Source organism: Planococcus citri, chromosome 5, assembly GCF_950023065.1.
Source record: "Planococcus citri chromosome 5, ihPlaCitr1.1, whole genome shotgun sequence".
Taxonomy (NCBI): Eukaryota; Metazoa; Arthropoda; class Insecta; order Hemiptera; family Pseudococcidae; genus Planococcus; species Planococcus citri.
In genome coordinates, this window is record NC_088681.1 from 32,213,574 (window position 1) to 32,229,842 (window position 16,269).

At 33.7% G+C, this 16,269-nt stretch overlaps 1 protein-coding gene across 3 annotated transcripts in view; it reads right to left on the reverse strand.

Moving 5' to 3' along the window:
• Nucleotides 1-635: 635 nt before the first annotated feature.
• Nucleotides 636-16,269, reverse strand: part of LOC135847415 (zwei Ig domain protein zig-8-like) — a 216,288-nt gene continuing 200,654 nt past the window's right edge. For all 3 annotated transcript variants that reach the window (XM_065366928.1, XM_065366927.1, XM_065366930.1), the window contains 3 exons: nucleotides 12,333-12,460; nucleotides 2,437-2,605; nucleotides 636-1,953 (listed from right to left, as the gene is read on the reverse strand). In XM_065366928.1, coding sequence (XP_065223000.1) covers nucleotides 1,841-1,953; nucleotides 2,437-2,605; nucleotides 12,333-12,460 — 410 coding nt within the window. In that variant the 3' untranslated portion in view covers nucleotides 636-1,840. The remainder of the gene's footprint in view (nucleotides 1,954-2,436; nucleotides 2,606-12,332; nucleotides 12,461-16,269) is intronic.

Sequence of the window (16,269 nt, forward strand, 5' to 3'; positions counted from 1 at the left end):
CACATTAAACATGCTTAGACTAGAAGAGGACTTTTTAAAAATAATTTTCAAGCAAAAAGTGAGAAGTAAAAATCACAGATTGGCAGATTCTTGAAAAAAAAAAGAGTTGACTGAAACTTTTTTTTACTCATTTTCCTTTTTAGCTAATTTTTGAGAGAAAAATTCCAAAGACAAGGTCAACATCATGATATCAAAAATTGGGAATTTTGCCAACATTTTTGAAGTTCTTCAGCCACTTTGCTTAAACAAATATGTATTAAATACATAAATAAATTGACGTTAAAAGAGTTTTTGGAAGAATTTTTGGACTCTTCAGAACTTTTTTGTGGAAAAGTTCAAATAAAGTTATCTCGTTGAGTTTTTTTTTAAACTTTTGAATCTTCAAAAAACTCAAGAGTTAGACTCTGTCTTTTTAAAACAGAGTTTTAGATTTCCAATTCTCTTACAAAAAAGTTCTGAAAAATCCGAAAACTCTTTTTGACGTCAATTTTATTTTTTTTTGTCTAAGAAAAGTAGGCTCTTTCTAAAATTCCAAGTCAAACTTAAAGTTCAACTTTGAATTTTTTAAAGAGTTAAGTTTTCAAAAAATAAACTCATCACAAAAAAAAATCAAAATTTGAAAAAATTCAGTTTTCAATTCCAAACATCAGAAAAAGTTTAAATTTATTCAGTTGTCTTATTTTGACCTCTTTCTGACGTATTTCATGAAAAAGTTGATGAAAATTACACTCAAAGCAAAAAAAAAATTAAAATTCGTTTATTTTTTGAATTTTTTCGAATTTTGATTTTTTTGTGATGAGTTTATTTCATCGAGTGAAGGGGCTTTTTCAACTTTTTCAACGGATACTTAAAAATAGGGGTCAAATGGGCCAACTTCACCAATCAAAACTTTTTTTCATGTTTTAAATAAAAAAAATTGCACTTTTTCGCAAACTTTCAATTTTTTCAAATCGATTTTACGAAATAACGCCATCCCAATTTTTTAATATGTTGTTCAGCATAAAAAGTTGTCCATAATATATTTTTTTCAGCATTTTTGAAAGGCGGAACGATATAAAAACTACGTTTTGAAACTTTTCAATCTAATTTTTCGTACGAAAAAAAGTGGCAACACTGATTTTTATGATATCACCAAAAAGCCTTTCAAAACCATTAACTATCGGAAAAAGTTTCGTTTTGGTAGGTATCGCGGTTATCGAGTAACCCTCTGTTGAAATGGATGATATTTTAAATTCACTGACAACTTTGACACCCCCTAGCAGCCTTTAAAAAACGGCTAGAGGGCTGCGATTTGCGCCATTGGTCATCCTTTCAGAAGGTCTTTCCGCAGGGAAAATTTCGAAAAAATCGCCGACCTTCCTTATCACTTCTTGGTCGAATTGACGAGGAATGACCCATTTGAGACTGGACCATTTTCCCCAAAACAGGTTAGACAAGGGCTTGAGTGAAAAAACACCACGATTTTTTCCAAAATGCCCCTCATTTCTCCACTCCAAAAGCAGCTCTCGAGCTAAAATTGATGAAAATCCTCTGCCATTTTATTGTATAAAAATCAAGCAGATACCTTCTGACCATGCTCCTTTCAGTTTCCAAGATCGGCAACCAAATTAACTTTCGTTTAACAAGGGTTGCAGCATCACTAGGAAAATCATTCATCATCTCAACCGCAGAACACCCAGAGTACAGAATATCCATTATTAAAACATTTAAAAAATACTTACACTTTATATACAATTATATAAACAGACGAATATACAAATTCAAGGGGAGAAAAAAAAATTTTGGTAACTCGAATTAGTATGTACCTTTGGGTGACGAAGTTGTTTATAAAGTGAATTATCTAACAGTTAATACTTTGAAAGATTAAAATAAACGGTACGATTAAGGCGCTTATAAATGGAGGGCATAGTGGAATATTAGCATGACCATGGTGCATCGCTGCTGGATGTTCTCCTGTAAAAAAAAAAATAAAATAAACGGATTAGGTATACTATAAGGCGGCAGGCTGTGGAAATATAAGACGCGAGCCTAAAAACCAGAGACGCTTAATCAACACCATAGCGTGGTAAAATTTCAACTTTCTAATCCACGCCGCATTTGTTGCGGGTGTTGTGCTGCGTGTGGCAAAAGTTAGCAAAGCTCTGTTCTTTCAACGAATTCATCGCTCAATAGGCCTCTCAGCCTCTGTTACTATACTTGTATCTCTGTTTCTATCTGTCTCACTCGCTCGCTCGCTCTCTCTCTCATACTGTCGGCAGTTGGAGTCGGGTGAGGGTCGAGTGGCGACCTATCAGCATAATAATGAAAATACTCTCTAGTCTGTAGGCTGCAAATTCACGTTACATCATTTTCAAGCCATCTAAATTTGTATTAAGTTTAATGCGCGAACGGCTGATAATAGTAATAAGAACGGTAATCACGTAATTTACGACTCACCATTTAGTATATGTACCCTGATAATGGCCGGCGTTGCTACCAACGAATCGCAAGCGTATTCTCCGCTATCCGTCGGTGATGCTTTCTGTATTAGCAGACGACTAGTGGTCGTTGGTCCTTTAACCGTTACCAGACTAATACCACCTCTGGGAGAGTCGAAATTTATCGGCTGTTGGAAATGCAAAAAGTCAATAAATACGTCAGCCATTTGTACCTATAGTTGGTATCGAATTCGTATACATAAATTAATTAATAAAGCACATCCGTCTCTATCCGTTCTATCGTCGATAGGTACCTATTGTGGTTCATTTAATAAGATTTTCAGATATTGAGCCGTCGTCGTGGTCAGGTCAGACAATGAGTTCGGTCTCGATCTGTTTTTCATATACCTACCTATAGGCTGAAATATTAGAAGGGCATGTAAAAAGAAGCTCCGGACCTGTGGTGAATAGATATTTCCAATAAAGCGAGTACTTAAATTCCACGAATATTTTCCACGATATGATGCAGTCGTCGAATGCATTTATATAATGGTCCTATTGTTCCTACAGTACCCAATAACTACTGTCAAGTGAGCCATCCAAACAGAGTCATTCAACGTAGAGCCACACCTGACGAGAACTAAAAGCTGGTGGGGGGGGGGTCCGAAAAGTTGGGATATGTACCACTATTTTGAAAATTACCAATCCGTCAGTTCGCAGTAGTTGGTTTTAAACACAGCGAAAGCTCGAAACTTCAAAATTTCAAAGAGATTTTGGTTGAAAAAATGAGGGTTCTGAATAGTGGCAAATCATGTAGAATTTTTCGCGCTGAATCGGAATATTTAGGTCTGTAGAACCCTAAGTGCTGCCAAAAATTCGGTAGACGGAGTCAAAAGAGGGAAGAGTCGAAAATGCTCATAAATGTTGCAATAAATCTGCATAAAAATCGCTATGTAAGGCAGGAAAAAAATCAATTGCAAGAATTACCCTCACATCTACCCCCTCCCCCTCTCATCAAGTTTTAAGTTTTCTCATTTTGGAGTCTACCTGAAGTTTTCAGAGAAATTTCGAGAAAATGTACCTAAATTCTCAAATTTCTGCAAAAGGATGAGTAGGTATCTGAACCTCAAACATCTTCATCAGTCAAAAATCTGGTTTGAACCAGTTCTCCAGATGAGAATTATTGAACCACTCAGTGGCGGACTGGATTGGTTCAAGGACCCTGGTGGATGCACCGAATGGGGCTCCCAAAATATTTTCCCTTTCCCTTTTAAGAATCTTTCTCGTTCTTCTCAGGTTTGGAATTTGGATACTTGAATGCGGTGATGCGATTGATTTTTGCTTCTGTCTTTATTTATTAATAGCAAAAAAGAGACGATTTGGGGGGGGCGGACTCAAAATTTGCTATAAGAAAAAAATACCAATTTTACCGAATAGAATGACAAGTTTTTAAAGTGAAATAAAAGATGAAAAAATGACAATAATTCTTCGTAGTTTCCCTATTGAATTTATGGAAGTTAGGTACAAAAATGTTTTTCTTTTTGGTTAAGAGAAGAGATAAAAATTGACCATAGCAAAGCGAGGGCAAAAGCTTTTAAAAATACGTATTTCGAGAAGTAAAAAAACGATGTTTTTGAAAAATGTATTCACTTTTTTAGCTCAAAATTTTAGAACTTGATTAACTGTTTTTTAAAAATTTCAAATTTGAAAATGAAAAGCAAACAGGCTTAAAGCGGAAGTTTTGAGAAGTAGAAAAATAACGTTTTTTGAGGTGAAAAGTGTGTTTTTTTGGTTAGAAAATTTCTTGAAATTTGAATACCTACTTACCTAATTATGAAAGTTCGATCTCAATTTGAAAAAAAACACACCAGCCCAAGTGAAGTGAGAGCAGAAAATTTCAAAAATTTGTACTTTGAAAGGTAAAAAATAATGATTTTGTGGTGACTGATGAGTTTATTTTTTTGACCACATAATTTTAGAATTTGAATGTTCTAAAATTGAAGATTTCGATTTTTAAATAAAAGAAAAGAAAACTGGCCAGAGCAAAGCGAGGACAAAAGCTTGCAAAAATGTTTGTTGGAGAAAGTGAAAATATCACATTTTTTTGGTTTAAACCAGGGTTGTGCCGTAGAATACACCATGTAGAATACATGGGCATTCTACGCGTAAAATAGCGTGTGTAGAATAGCCTGAAAAAAATGTAGAATGCGTAGAATGCGTAGAATACGTGTAGAATAAACATGCAGATTATTTTTATTTTTTCGAAATACTTATCTTTTTTTCATTTTTTGCATCATTTAATTCAATGCTGGTATGTAAAAAAATGAAATGGCACCTAATAGTAACTAGTAAGGTTAAAAAAACAAATTTTCAGTTCGTACCTAAGTGTATTAATTTCTTTTCTCAAATTTTCAATCATAAATTAAAATTATAATTTATGTTATAATCAATTTATATAATTAAAAAGAAGAAAACCCAAATTCATATTTAAAATTTAATTTCCTGAACAAAAAAGTTGAACTTTCATTTTTCAAAAGTGAATTTTTGGTAAATAAACAATTTTTTGGCTTTCAGATGGGTGATTTTGCTGCATTCTACGCATTCTACACGCATTCTACACATTCTACGCGTATTCTACACATGCTACGCATTTTACGCATTCTACATCAAATTTTACGTATTCTACACCAAAATGTAGAATAGGCTATTCTACGCGTAGATGCCCAACCCTGGTTTAAACATGGCCTTGGGGGCCCCTTGGTGTTTCGGTAACATCTTAGTCCAGTCCACCACTGGAACCACTTTTCATCTTTTTAAAAATACGAATAATTATTAGTAAACTTAAATTTATTTTTTCGAACACTCACGAATATCGTAAAAAAAGAAAATTATACCCAGATCCTGTCCAAAGATAAATTAAATTCCCTCTCAAACAAAATTTCAGAAGTTGAGTTTCATTTTTTGATTTTTGGAAAATTGAAAAAAAATACATCACATTAAAAAATCAATCGAATAGTGATTAGTGATAGAAAACTGAATGCTGAAATATGGTTCATAGTCTGTGTTTTCATCTCCAGAATCGAATTGTGGCGGTTTCGACTCCTTTTAGAATCTTCGATGGATTTTTAGACTTCCTAGTTTTCGAAAAATATCACCATAAAATGAATTAATTTAGATTTGCCAAAACGGATTTCAAAATTTTGGGCCTGAATTAATCAAAAGAGTTGACAAAAATCAGAAATTTAATTTTGTGAGCGGTGAACATCATTTATTGAGCACTTCTCATAGGATTTCAAAAAAAAAAAAATAAACACTAGAAATTCAAAACATCCGGTGGAGATCCCAAGAGACCTGAAAATCAATATCAGTCGATTTGAAAAGTCTGAAATATGACTGGAACCAAATTTCAGTTTCGTGCTTCACCCTTGATCAAGTTTTATTCGTGTTAGTTGTTTTTTTCATGAGAAATGAGTCTCAGATTTTCCAAAATTTCGCCAAAAATGAAATTAAGATTCTGAACTTTGCTTTGGTGATGTATTTTTTTGACATCAATTTTTTTGAGTTCTAAAACTGTAATTTTAGATAAGTACCTACTGCTATTTTCGAAATGTGTCACAAAATTGATGGAAAGTTGACATTTACCTCCTTTTGACCCGATTTTCCGTACTTATTTTGGCAGAACTTCAGGGTCGGTAGACTTACATATTCGAATTCAGCGTGAAAAATGCTATAATTTGGCACCATTTATTTAACCATTCAGTTTTCTCAGGGAGAAAGCTCTTGGAAATTTTGAATTTTTCGAGCTTTCTCTGTGTTTAAAAGCAGCAGCTGCGGATCTTTCGAAAATTAATAGGTTCAAAAAACTGTTTTAAAGGCAATTTTTCAACTTTCTCATGACATATAAAGGTACCTATATTCTTTCGAGTAATGTGATCTGAATTCCTCTAATACAACTTACAAATATCAACAACAACTAGTTATGGGACATTCTGGAGCCTTCAATAATTTTTTAATTTTGTCCGGAAAGGTCAAAAATGAGCTTTAGCACAAAATAACTTGGCTCGGTGCTAATTTGGGCACCATCTCGACCGTATTAGGCGATTATTGCAAATTTTCAGGAGTGCCAGTTCAAAATTAAAATTCCAGAAACTGCGAAATAAATCCAATTTTCATAGAACGTACATCAATTTTCGTTACGATATCGCCTGATTAGTTCACATAACATTTCGACCCCAAAACTGGTGATATATGTGATATTTCTGAAGCTCACAGCAATTTTCAGTCTTCATTTTTAGAAATTTGAATTAGAGTGGAAGAATTAAGTCCCAAAATTCACCAAAAATTCAAAAATGAACTTGAGCATCTGAAAATGTTGGTTAGAGTGGGGGGGGGGGTCTCAGAACACGCTCTTTTGATCCACCTGGGTTTCGTTCAGATTCGAAGAGCGCCAGTTCAAAACATTAAACCATTTTCTTGTAAGGTCATTTTGATGTTGATGTACTCGAACAAAGACGTACGACAAAGAGGAAGAAAAAAACTACACTTCTGTCAAAGTTTTTCCACTCGTACATTATGATTATCTTCCTTCTTGCAGATAATTTCATCGAAATTATTAAAATCGTTACACTGGTGCGAGTAAAAAGCGAAAATTCGTTGGCAACGCAATTTACCGTACAGCAGGACAAGCAATGAAGACAGGAAGAAAAAACTTGGTAAAACGCTTTACGTGGTTGTGTTAATATTGAAATTTGTGTAAATGTGTGCGTTGCGTTAACATCGCCCAGGGGGAATATTCCTCCAGTTGTGTTGTCACAAGTCTCGAGCTTCGCTGTATAATTGGAACGTTTTCATTAATACTGAACAATTTTGAAAGTTGGAATGACGCGACGCCGCCGCGCCACGCCGCGCCGCGCTGCTTTTTTGTCTCGTTGCAAATTTGTCATTCGAAAAAACTTCGCATCGCGATGCGAAAAGAAAAATAGTTCGTTTGCCGAAGCTCGGGCTCGTGGTGGCTGAAAAAAAAAAGAAAAAGAAAAATGGAAATTTGATTTATTGCAGGGTGATAATTTGGAGATTTGTCGTACCAAAATTTTTTTCATGTTAAGATGTGATTTTTTTCCTTTTTTTCTCGAGCCGAAAGTCACGAGGTTTTCATATTATTGTAAAAGAACTCGCGTCTTTGAAACATTTTTTCACTTCTTTTCACAGATGGCGTGAATGGTAAAATCTCTCATTTAAAAGGAAATTACCCTTGTGGCGTTGCCTGCTTTTTTTATTTAAAACAACGGTTCAATTTTTTATTGAAATATTGATTTATTTCCTCGTTTTTTATTTTCGGTGTACCTACCTATACCTACTCGTATATAACATTTATTGCTCGAAGGAGATGCTTCCTAGTAGCACAAAGTATCTTATATCAATTTATGAATGTAGGTAGACGAAGTTGATCAGCTATAGACATCTAAACGATATTTTGTGCTGCTGGGGATTTTTTTTTCAAAATTATTATTTCGGTGTTATAATTTGGATTAGGTATTGGGGTCATGTTTTTTTTACACCAAAAAAGTGCCTGATTCGATTTTTTATATTTTCGAGTGTTTTTTCATTCTTTAAAGAAAAATGATGTACGGTTTGAATAATAGAAAGAAGGAATTTGTTTTCAAATTTTCTGCGGGTAGATACCGAATAAAAAAATGATGAATTTTTAAAGCTGCACAATCGAGTGCGGATCGCCCCCAAAAAAAGTTGGCGGATTTTGACCAATTTCAGCAGAGACCTTCATTTTGAGTTGAAAGTAACTCAGAAAAAATCTTAGCTTCGGAGCTGCTCATGGAGGGGAGAAATGGTCCCACAAAGAGGAGGCATTTTCGAAAAAAACGTGGTTTTTTCGCTCCTATCACTACCCAACCTGTTTTTGGAAAAATAGTCTGGTTCAAAATGAAAATATTCGAGATTCTGGGTCGTTCTATGCTATTTTCGTCAAAATCCACGACAACTTTTAGGAGTTTCATTTTCTTCAAGTTGGAAGTAGTGACAAAAAAAATTGGCACCACTGCGTTCCAAAATATTCCCAATTCAAAAGTGGAACACCAAGCCTTTCATGATGCTGAATTAATTATTTTTAAAGTTTTCGTGAATTTTTAAAAGTTCCAATTTGGTTTATTTATTTTCATGGAAAAAATCCAAATTTCACAAAATTGACGTAGAAATTCGAATCTCTCTGAATTTGATTTTTGATTTTTCGGCAAATTGTTGGAAATTAGAATTATATTTTACATAAAAAATCTATTTTTGACAAAATTGATGTAAAAATTTTAAAATTTGGCTTTCACGTGTATAATGCAGGCAAATTAGCATCATATTTCAAAAATAAAAACATTTTTGGCCACCCAAGCTTTTATGATGAAAAATTGTCTAGGGTGGTCCCCTGAATAATCCCTGAGAATTACCACCCCACAGACCCCTTGCTAATTTTTTTATGGGGGGTTGAACCCCCCCAAAATGGGTTTTTTGAAGTTTTATCCTCGGCCGGGGGTTGACTTTACGTCAAAAATAGCTTTATTTTTGAATTCTACGTCAAATTCCCGATCTAGTGACATATCAACTGTCCTTCTACCTCCAAGGGGGGTGGGGCTAGAAGCATTCAAAAAAGGGGGGTTTCCTGAAAAATACATAAAGGTTATAGGCGCCTAAGAGGGGTGAAATGGGCCCCGAGAGTGTTCGGGTTGATACTGGCATGGAAGGTAGGTACCATTGAGAAACTACCGCGTGAAAAATTTCAGATCCACACCACCTCCCCTTTTTGGGGGACCCCCCTTTTCTGAAATTTCAATATCACTTTTCTCAGCCCCATTTTAACCGATTTTGAAAATTTTTCAGGATGTAATGTATATCCTTAGTAAGTATCCCCACAAAAATTTTCAGCCCCCTCCCCTCATATTTACCCCTCAAAATGGTGTATAAATGTGTCTTAGGGAGAGTGGGGGTATTGTGTTGTAAGCACTTTAAAAATAAATGTCTTGTCTTGTCTTGTCTTGGTAAAATAGGAATTTTGGGGAAAATAACTGAGTATTAATGAGTAGGATGTCGTTTTCTTATGATTCGATACTGCTGAACACGAATATGACGTCAAAATTTTTGCTACACTCACCTAGCTCTCTCCAGAGCTCTTAGCCCCCTCAATTTTTACTATAGTTAAAAAGCATCAAATAAGTTGAAAAACGGTATTTTGAGGGGTAAATATGAGGGGAGGGGGCTGAAAATTTTTGTGGGGATACTTACTAAGGATATACATTACATCCTGAAAAATTTTCAAAATCGGTTAAAATGGGGCTGAGAAAAGTGATATTGAAATTTCAGAAAAGGGGGGTTCCCCAAAAAGGGGAGGTGGTGTGGATCTGAAATTTTTCACGCGGTAGTTTCTCAATGGTACCTACCTTCCATGTCAGTATCAACCCGAACACTCTCGGGGCCCATTTCACCCCTCTTAGGCGCCTATAACCTTTATGTATTTTTCAGGAAACCCCCCTTTTTTGAATGCTTCTAGCCCCACCCCCCTTGGAGGTAGAAGGACAGTTGATATGTCACTAGATCGGGAATTTGACGTAGAATTCAAAAATAAAGCTATTTTTGACGTAAAGTCAACCCCCGAGGATAAAACATCAAAAAACCCATTTTGGGGGGGTTCAACCCCCATAAAAAAATTAGCAAGGGGTCTGTGGGGTGGTAATTCTCAGGGATTATTCAGGGGACCACCCTTGACAATTTTTCATCATAAAAGCTTGGGTGGCCTTTTTCTTATTTGCCTCCATTAGTAATTGATGCCAAACATTCAATTTTAAAGACATGTTTGATCAATTTTTCATTATTTTTCAGTAATTTTTTTGATGATTCAGAAATTTTTGTGATGTTTTACTCGAATTTCAAGATACATATTTCATCAAATTTCAGCTCTTTTCAAATTCTATTCATAACATTTTAATAGATTTTTCAGCAATTTTCGTAAAGTTTGTTGACAGTGCTGATTTTTCATCAATTTATGGTAAACTTTAATACGCTAACTGAGGAGCCAGTTAGACGACTTTTTATGTAATTTTATAGAATATTTGATCAAATGTTAATAATCTAGGCGAATTTTGCAAAATTTTACTCAAACTAGACGGTTTATCAATTTTCGATCATTTTTAGATGTCTTTATGTCATTCCTAACCATTTTTTAAACACACAATGATTTAAGCAAATGTTGCAAAATTCTGCATAATTTCTCTGCAATTCCATCAATTTTTGCTAGGTAGCTTTTAAGTGGTTTCTGTGCCAATTTTACTGTCACTTTTACGATATTTTGCTCAATTTTGTGGGTATTTCATAAATTTTTCGTTAATATCCGACTGTTATTACAAATTTTAAAGCAATTTTCCCAAAACTTTGCTAAATTATGCTGATTATTTTTATTAATTCATGGAAATATTTAAAAGAAAAATACTCTCAACATTTTGGAGAAAATTTGATTAAATTAAAATTAGAATTCAAATATGGAAATTGAGATAATTTTTCCAAAAATGCACTGGAGGTCCCACAGTGGCTTAAAACCACCCCCAATCAATTTTGGAGCTCAAAAGCAGGGTAGGAATCTTTAAGCTTTTCATGTTGATGATTTCTGAAGAACGAGAGCGACGAATTTTTCATTTTTTTCTAACAATAATCACAGAAGAAAATTTTGGATTTAAACCGAGTTTGATTTCATAAGAGCTGAATTTCCTTTTGGCGTTTTTTGGGCTACTTTTCCAAAATTGGAAAATCAAAAAATTTACTGGAGACTTCAGAATGGCTCGAAACCACTATTATATTCGATTTAGGAGGTTAAAAATGGGGCATAAATAAATTCCAGTTTTCCATCTCTTATTTTTCTTCACTTTAGTTCTTCATGAAAAATAAGACATTTTTGGGAATTCAAAATTTAAAAAAATCAAAAAATGAAATTCAGGACCTGAGATTTGAAATTTGGCGAGGTGGGTCTATTTTTGAACGTTTTTTCAATTTTTCAAGATTTGATGAATTTTAAGGTCACAAAATTGAGTGATTCATTCAAATCAAAAAAAAAATCGACTTTTGAACACTTATTTTCTGAAAATTGGGTTACTTGTGAACTTTTTGGTTCACCCATACTAATCATCAGTTTTTCAAAATTTTGACACATTTAATTAATAATTTAGGCATTTTACTTACTGTTTTTTTGAGCAAAATTTGAATCCAAATATCAGTGACCAGTTTAACATCAAAATCAAAATATGCGAATTTCTTCAGCATTTTTTCAAAGTAATCAAAAAAGAAGTACTTTTTAATTAAAAGAATGTAACTTATAAATAATTTTAGCTTCCATACGATAAAAACTGGAGTGAAAATTTTGAGTATTTCAAATTTAAAACGCAAAAAAAATGTCTCAAAAAATCACGATTTTTTGGTTTTATTCACGTGTTTTTGAAACACCTCGATCACTTTTATACGTGAAAAAGGCGCAGAGGCTTAATGTTGAAAATTATAATTAAACTAGAAAACAAACACTTTTAAAATCAATTTTAGATAAGTACTTTATTCCTGCGGATTAAAAATTAGGCAAATACATTAACATAAACATCGTAGGGTTGCATTATGTGGATAGATGGATTTCTACTTTCTACCCCATACCTTTTCCTATCTGTCTTTACTCACTTATTTACAGTTTCTACCACAAAATTATTATCTATCAATAAGCTACTAAAATAATGTTAAAAAAGAAATCTCAATCGTGACTGATGTTGAATAACATCTCGTTTAAATCCAAAATGAAGAAAGAGCACAGACCGAAAATAGCCAGATCGCTGATTGCGTTCATTTAGTACGTAGTTAATTAGGTATCTAAGTGAAATGTAAACTTACTTTATTTTCATGACTCCATTGAACGGTGGTTGGAATTTCTGCGGTGAACTCGACTAAACAAGTTAAATTTATGGTGCTGCCTTTATCTACGAATAATTCGGGCCCTCCGAGGATTTCTGATCGTGGCTCTGTAATTAGAATTTTTTTATTATAAATGTTAATTCGGTTACGTTCGAATTCACTCGATGAACTTTATCAGAAGGTTGCAGCCGTGCTCTACTCTAAGGATGAGATACGCGATTCACATTTCTAACGCAAGTAGGTAACTATCCTAATTCGTTGGTTATTACAAAAATTCCAACTTCGGGTCGAAAATAAGCGAGTTTTCAAAGCAGCTCAAAGGGAAAGGTGGGAGGGAACTGTCGACTAAATATTTTGATATTTTGTTTAGTCTAATATTTAAATTACTCGCCACATACCTACCTATAGTAGTGAAATCGCAAATACACGAATAAATATTCCCATACTTACACACAGAAAAAGAATAAAAGAATCGTTATGATCTTTTCGGATGAAATTATATTTTAGAGGGAAAACGCTCTCGCGAGACCGCATTTTGAAAAAAACTCCATCGCCAAGAAGGATAAGATTATAAAACCTCGAGCAAAGAATATAAAAATACACCGAGGCTACTGTTAAATAAAACCCCCGCTTAGAGATAGTCTATGTACGCTGTGTAGTGTGTACAGTGTGTGTATATAGTGTGGCACTAGTCGATGGTGGCGGGCTTTTTCTATAATAAATTCTCCCGCAAAGGTTTCCCCGATAGCGTTATACCTTATGTACATATCTACGTTAAAAAATCCACTTTCTTCGGTCTTTAACCCGTACGAATATCTTGGCGGAATAAAAATTCATAAATTTCACCACCGCTGTTATTTTCCACGTGATTATATTCGATGGTGTTTATAGTTGCCATGCTGTATCTATTTCTTTGCCGGTTAATTTTTATACTCGGCGTTTTACTTGTCGCGCATTTAAAACAGGAAGTAGAATATTTTCTTCGTACAGTCGCGAATCCTCTCTCACTCTCAGTTCGTTTAACATCACCAGTGGCAGTACGAGTATAACTATTTATCCTTTTGGTAACATCGAACATTTTCCCCCTATTTTCACGACATCTGCATCGAAACGACGATGCCCAGTCAAGTCAAATGATCCGGCGATGGTACTTTTAAAAAATTAAGTTTTTCTCTTCTCTATACTTTTTGGTATACGTTTGCTCTTGTCGTCATTACTTCATTGTTGTCGTTTTTGCTTAGAAATAACATGTATTTTTCCGGTATAGTTTTTCCTAGTCTATTGTGAAAGATTTGGGTCATCATCGGGTTTTCCATGTACATTCAGTTGTAGAGCAACGCGGTCGTCGCTTATGACCCATTTGCTCATTTGTGAAAAATTCTACACAATGCTTTTGTGTGTGGTAACTGGTAAACAGCATATTTCTGAATTCAATTCAGACTTTTGACAACTGTTGGGACGAAGTTGGAATATTTTTATTGTACGTTACTGCAAAAAATATGGTAACGCCTTTTTTCAATTATTGGAAAAAATCAACGATGAGCGAAGTACTCGATTAAGTACTATTAAACATATTTTTTGTTATATAGTACTTGACCCTGTGTCAGTAGTCTGGATTTACAGACTGTTGATGACACTTGACACTTGTGATAGAATTTCACAAGATTAAGTAATTTTCAAGTACAAAAGCGAAAGGAACAGTCGTCGAATACCACATTATTCAAAAATGATTATCTACAAAAGGTTTTGACACTTCGATGACGATCATCTGAAAAATTTGCCCAACCTAACCTACCCTACCCTGGAGGGGTCCTGTTTTTTTTCACAAGGGAGGTATCCCAATTGGAAATTTTTTAAAAATGTACAAAGCTAAATCAAAGTAGCATGAAAAAATATATCATCAGCTAAAATTTCAAAAGTTAAACCCTTTTTTCGATTTTTGTTGAATTTTTAAAAATTTAATTCGAGCAAAAAATGGAGAAAAACTCAAATTTTTATCAATAAAACCAAGAAATCTGAAATTTGTTATTTATACCAGATTTTCAACCCTCCAAATTAATTGGAAATGATTTTGAAGCATTTTGAGCAGTTCTGAAGCCTCTAAACAGCATTCTAAAAGTTGAAATTTCCACAAAATTTATTGCTTAAATTTTGTTATTTTTTCAATAATGGCTTCCCGATATTTTGTCAGATTTCTATGTTCATTTCGAATTCAAAGCATTGAGTCCACTTGAGCAAAAACTATATCTACGATTTAAAACTTTCCTCGGGGTCAAGACTTTTTCTGCATTTTTAGGACAGAGGGATACGTTTGTAAATCTATAACCTCATCTTCGTGCTTGAAAAGTTCCATTCATAAAAAGATAACGAACCCCATTTGCCTCAAAAGAAGGGGATCAACAGATCCAAATCAGGGTTTCAAGAGGTTGTTTCATTTTCACTGTTTTTTGAGTTCGCATGTACAAAATTTTTTTAAACAATTTTTTGAGTTTTCAAGTAAGTATGACCTACTTGGGTAAAAAATTTGGAATTTTTTTTTTCTAAAAATAGCTAGATAACTTATGTTTAGATGAGTAGGTACCGCCGTACCGGTTTCAAATTTTTTTTCATCAGTGCCCCCTCCATCGAGAGGGAATATTTTGGAATACAAAGCAGAGTCAATTGTTGATAACCATTGCCAATTTCGAAAACTCTAAACTTTTTTTTTGGCTATTTTTCTCAATTTTTCCATGTGAAAAATTGTGACCAAAAATTATGTACTTAGTACTTACAATAACCCTGAATTCGAAAATATTCTGTCGGTTTTAAGTGGTTAGACTGGTTTTCTTCCCTATAAGTATATTTTGGGTGGATTTGAAATTTTTGATTTAAAATTCGAAGAAGTATAATTATTTCAATTTAAAAGAAATTTTTAAAATCATTTTCGTCAAAGTGAGTTTTTTTTTTCAATTAGGAAAAATACACTCATCGCGGGTATTAGTCTATGGACATGAATTGTGACTCGGAAGGCAGTTCAGGGGTTCCCAAAACGACCGAAATACATAATTTTTTTTTGTAAAAATGAAAAAATACAAAAAAATAGGTAAATTTCGTCGACATTTGGGTTGATGGTGTAGTTAGGCATCTTTTAAGATATACTAGCCAACCCGTTAATCGCGCATACTGCGCGATTCTTCAAAACCTAAATGTACATTTTAAAAATTCAGTAGCTAATAGGTATGTAGAATAATCATGATTTTTTCACTGTTAGTTATTGGAAAATTCAAAAAAATGAGCTTTGCTTTTTCAAAAAGAATTGCAAAAAGGTATAATTTTTTTGACAATTATTGTCAAGAAGCCTTGTTTTTTTCCTATTAAGGGGATATTCTCAATACATAGTAGTATTATAACCAAAATGCCTTATTTTACATTGGTCTTATGGGACAAACTTTAATGTTATAATTTAGAGCCGCGGATGCATGGAATGGGCTCAAATTTGAAATACTTCCATGTTTTTCAAGACATTTTGAACAATCTTGTGCATGCATTTGTCAATACGTTGAATAGTTTTTCAATAAATGCAGTTTTAAGAAACGTTGGATTTTTTCTCAAAAAGTTCAACATTTCATCAAATCGAATTTTTTCGAAAACTACTCAACGTATTGACACAAATGCATGCACAGGATTGTTCAAAATGTTTTGAAAAACGTATTATACGCAATTTGAAGCTATTCCATGCACAAATGGCTCTGAATTATGTGTTTGAAGTTTGGCAGGCGGACAGATATACTACCATGTATTGAGAATATCCCCTTAAGTACATATCAAAATTTTGCTTTTTGGCAAAAATTGATAAAAAATGTTGCTTTTAATGAAATTTGTAAAAAATCTGCGGCCTACCTTTTTTCCAAAAAATTGTTCAAAAATCTACCTGTTT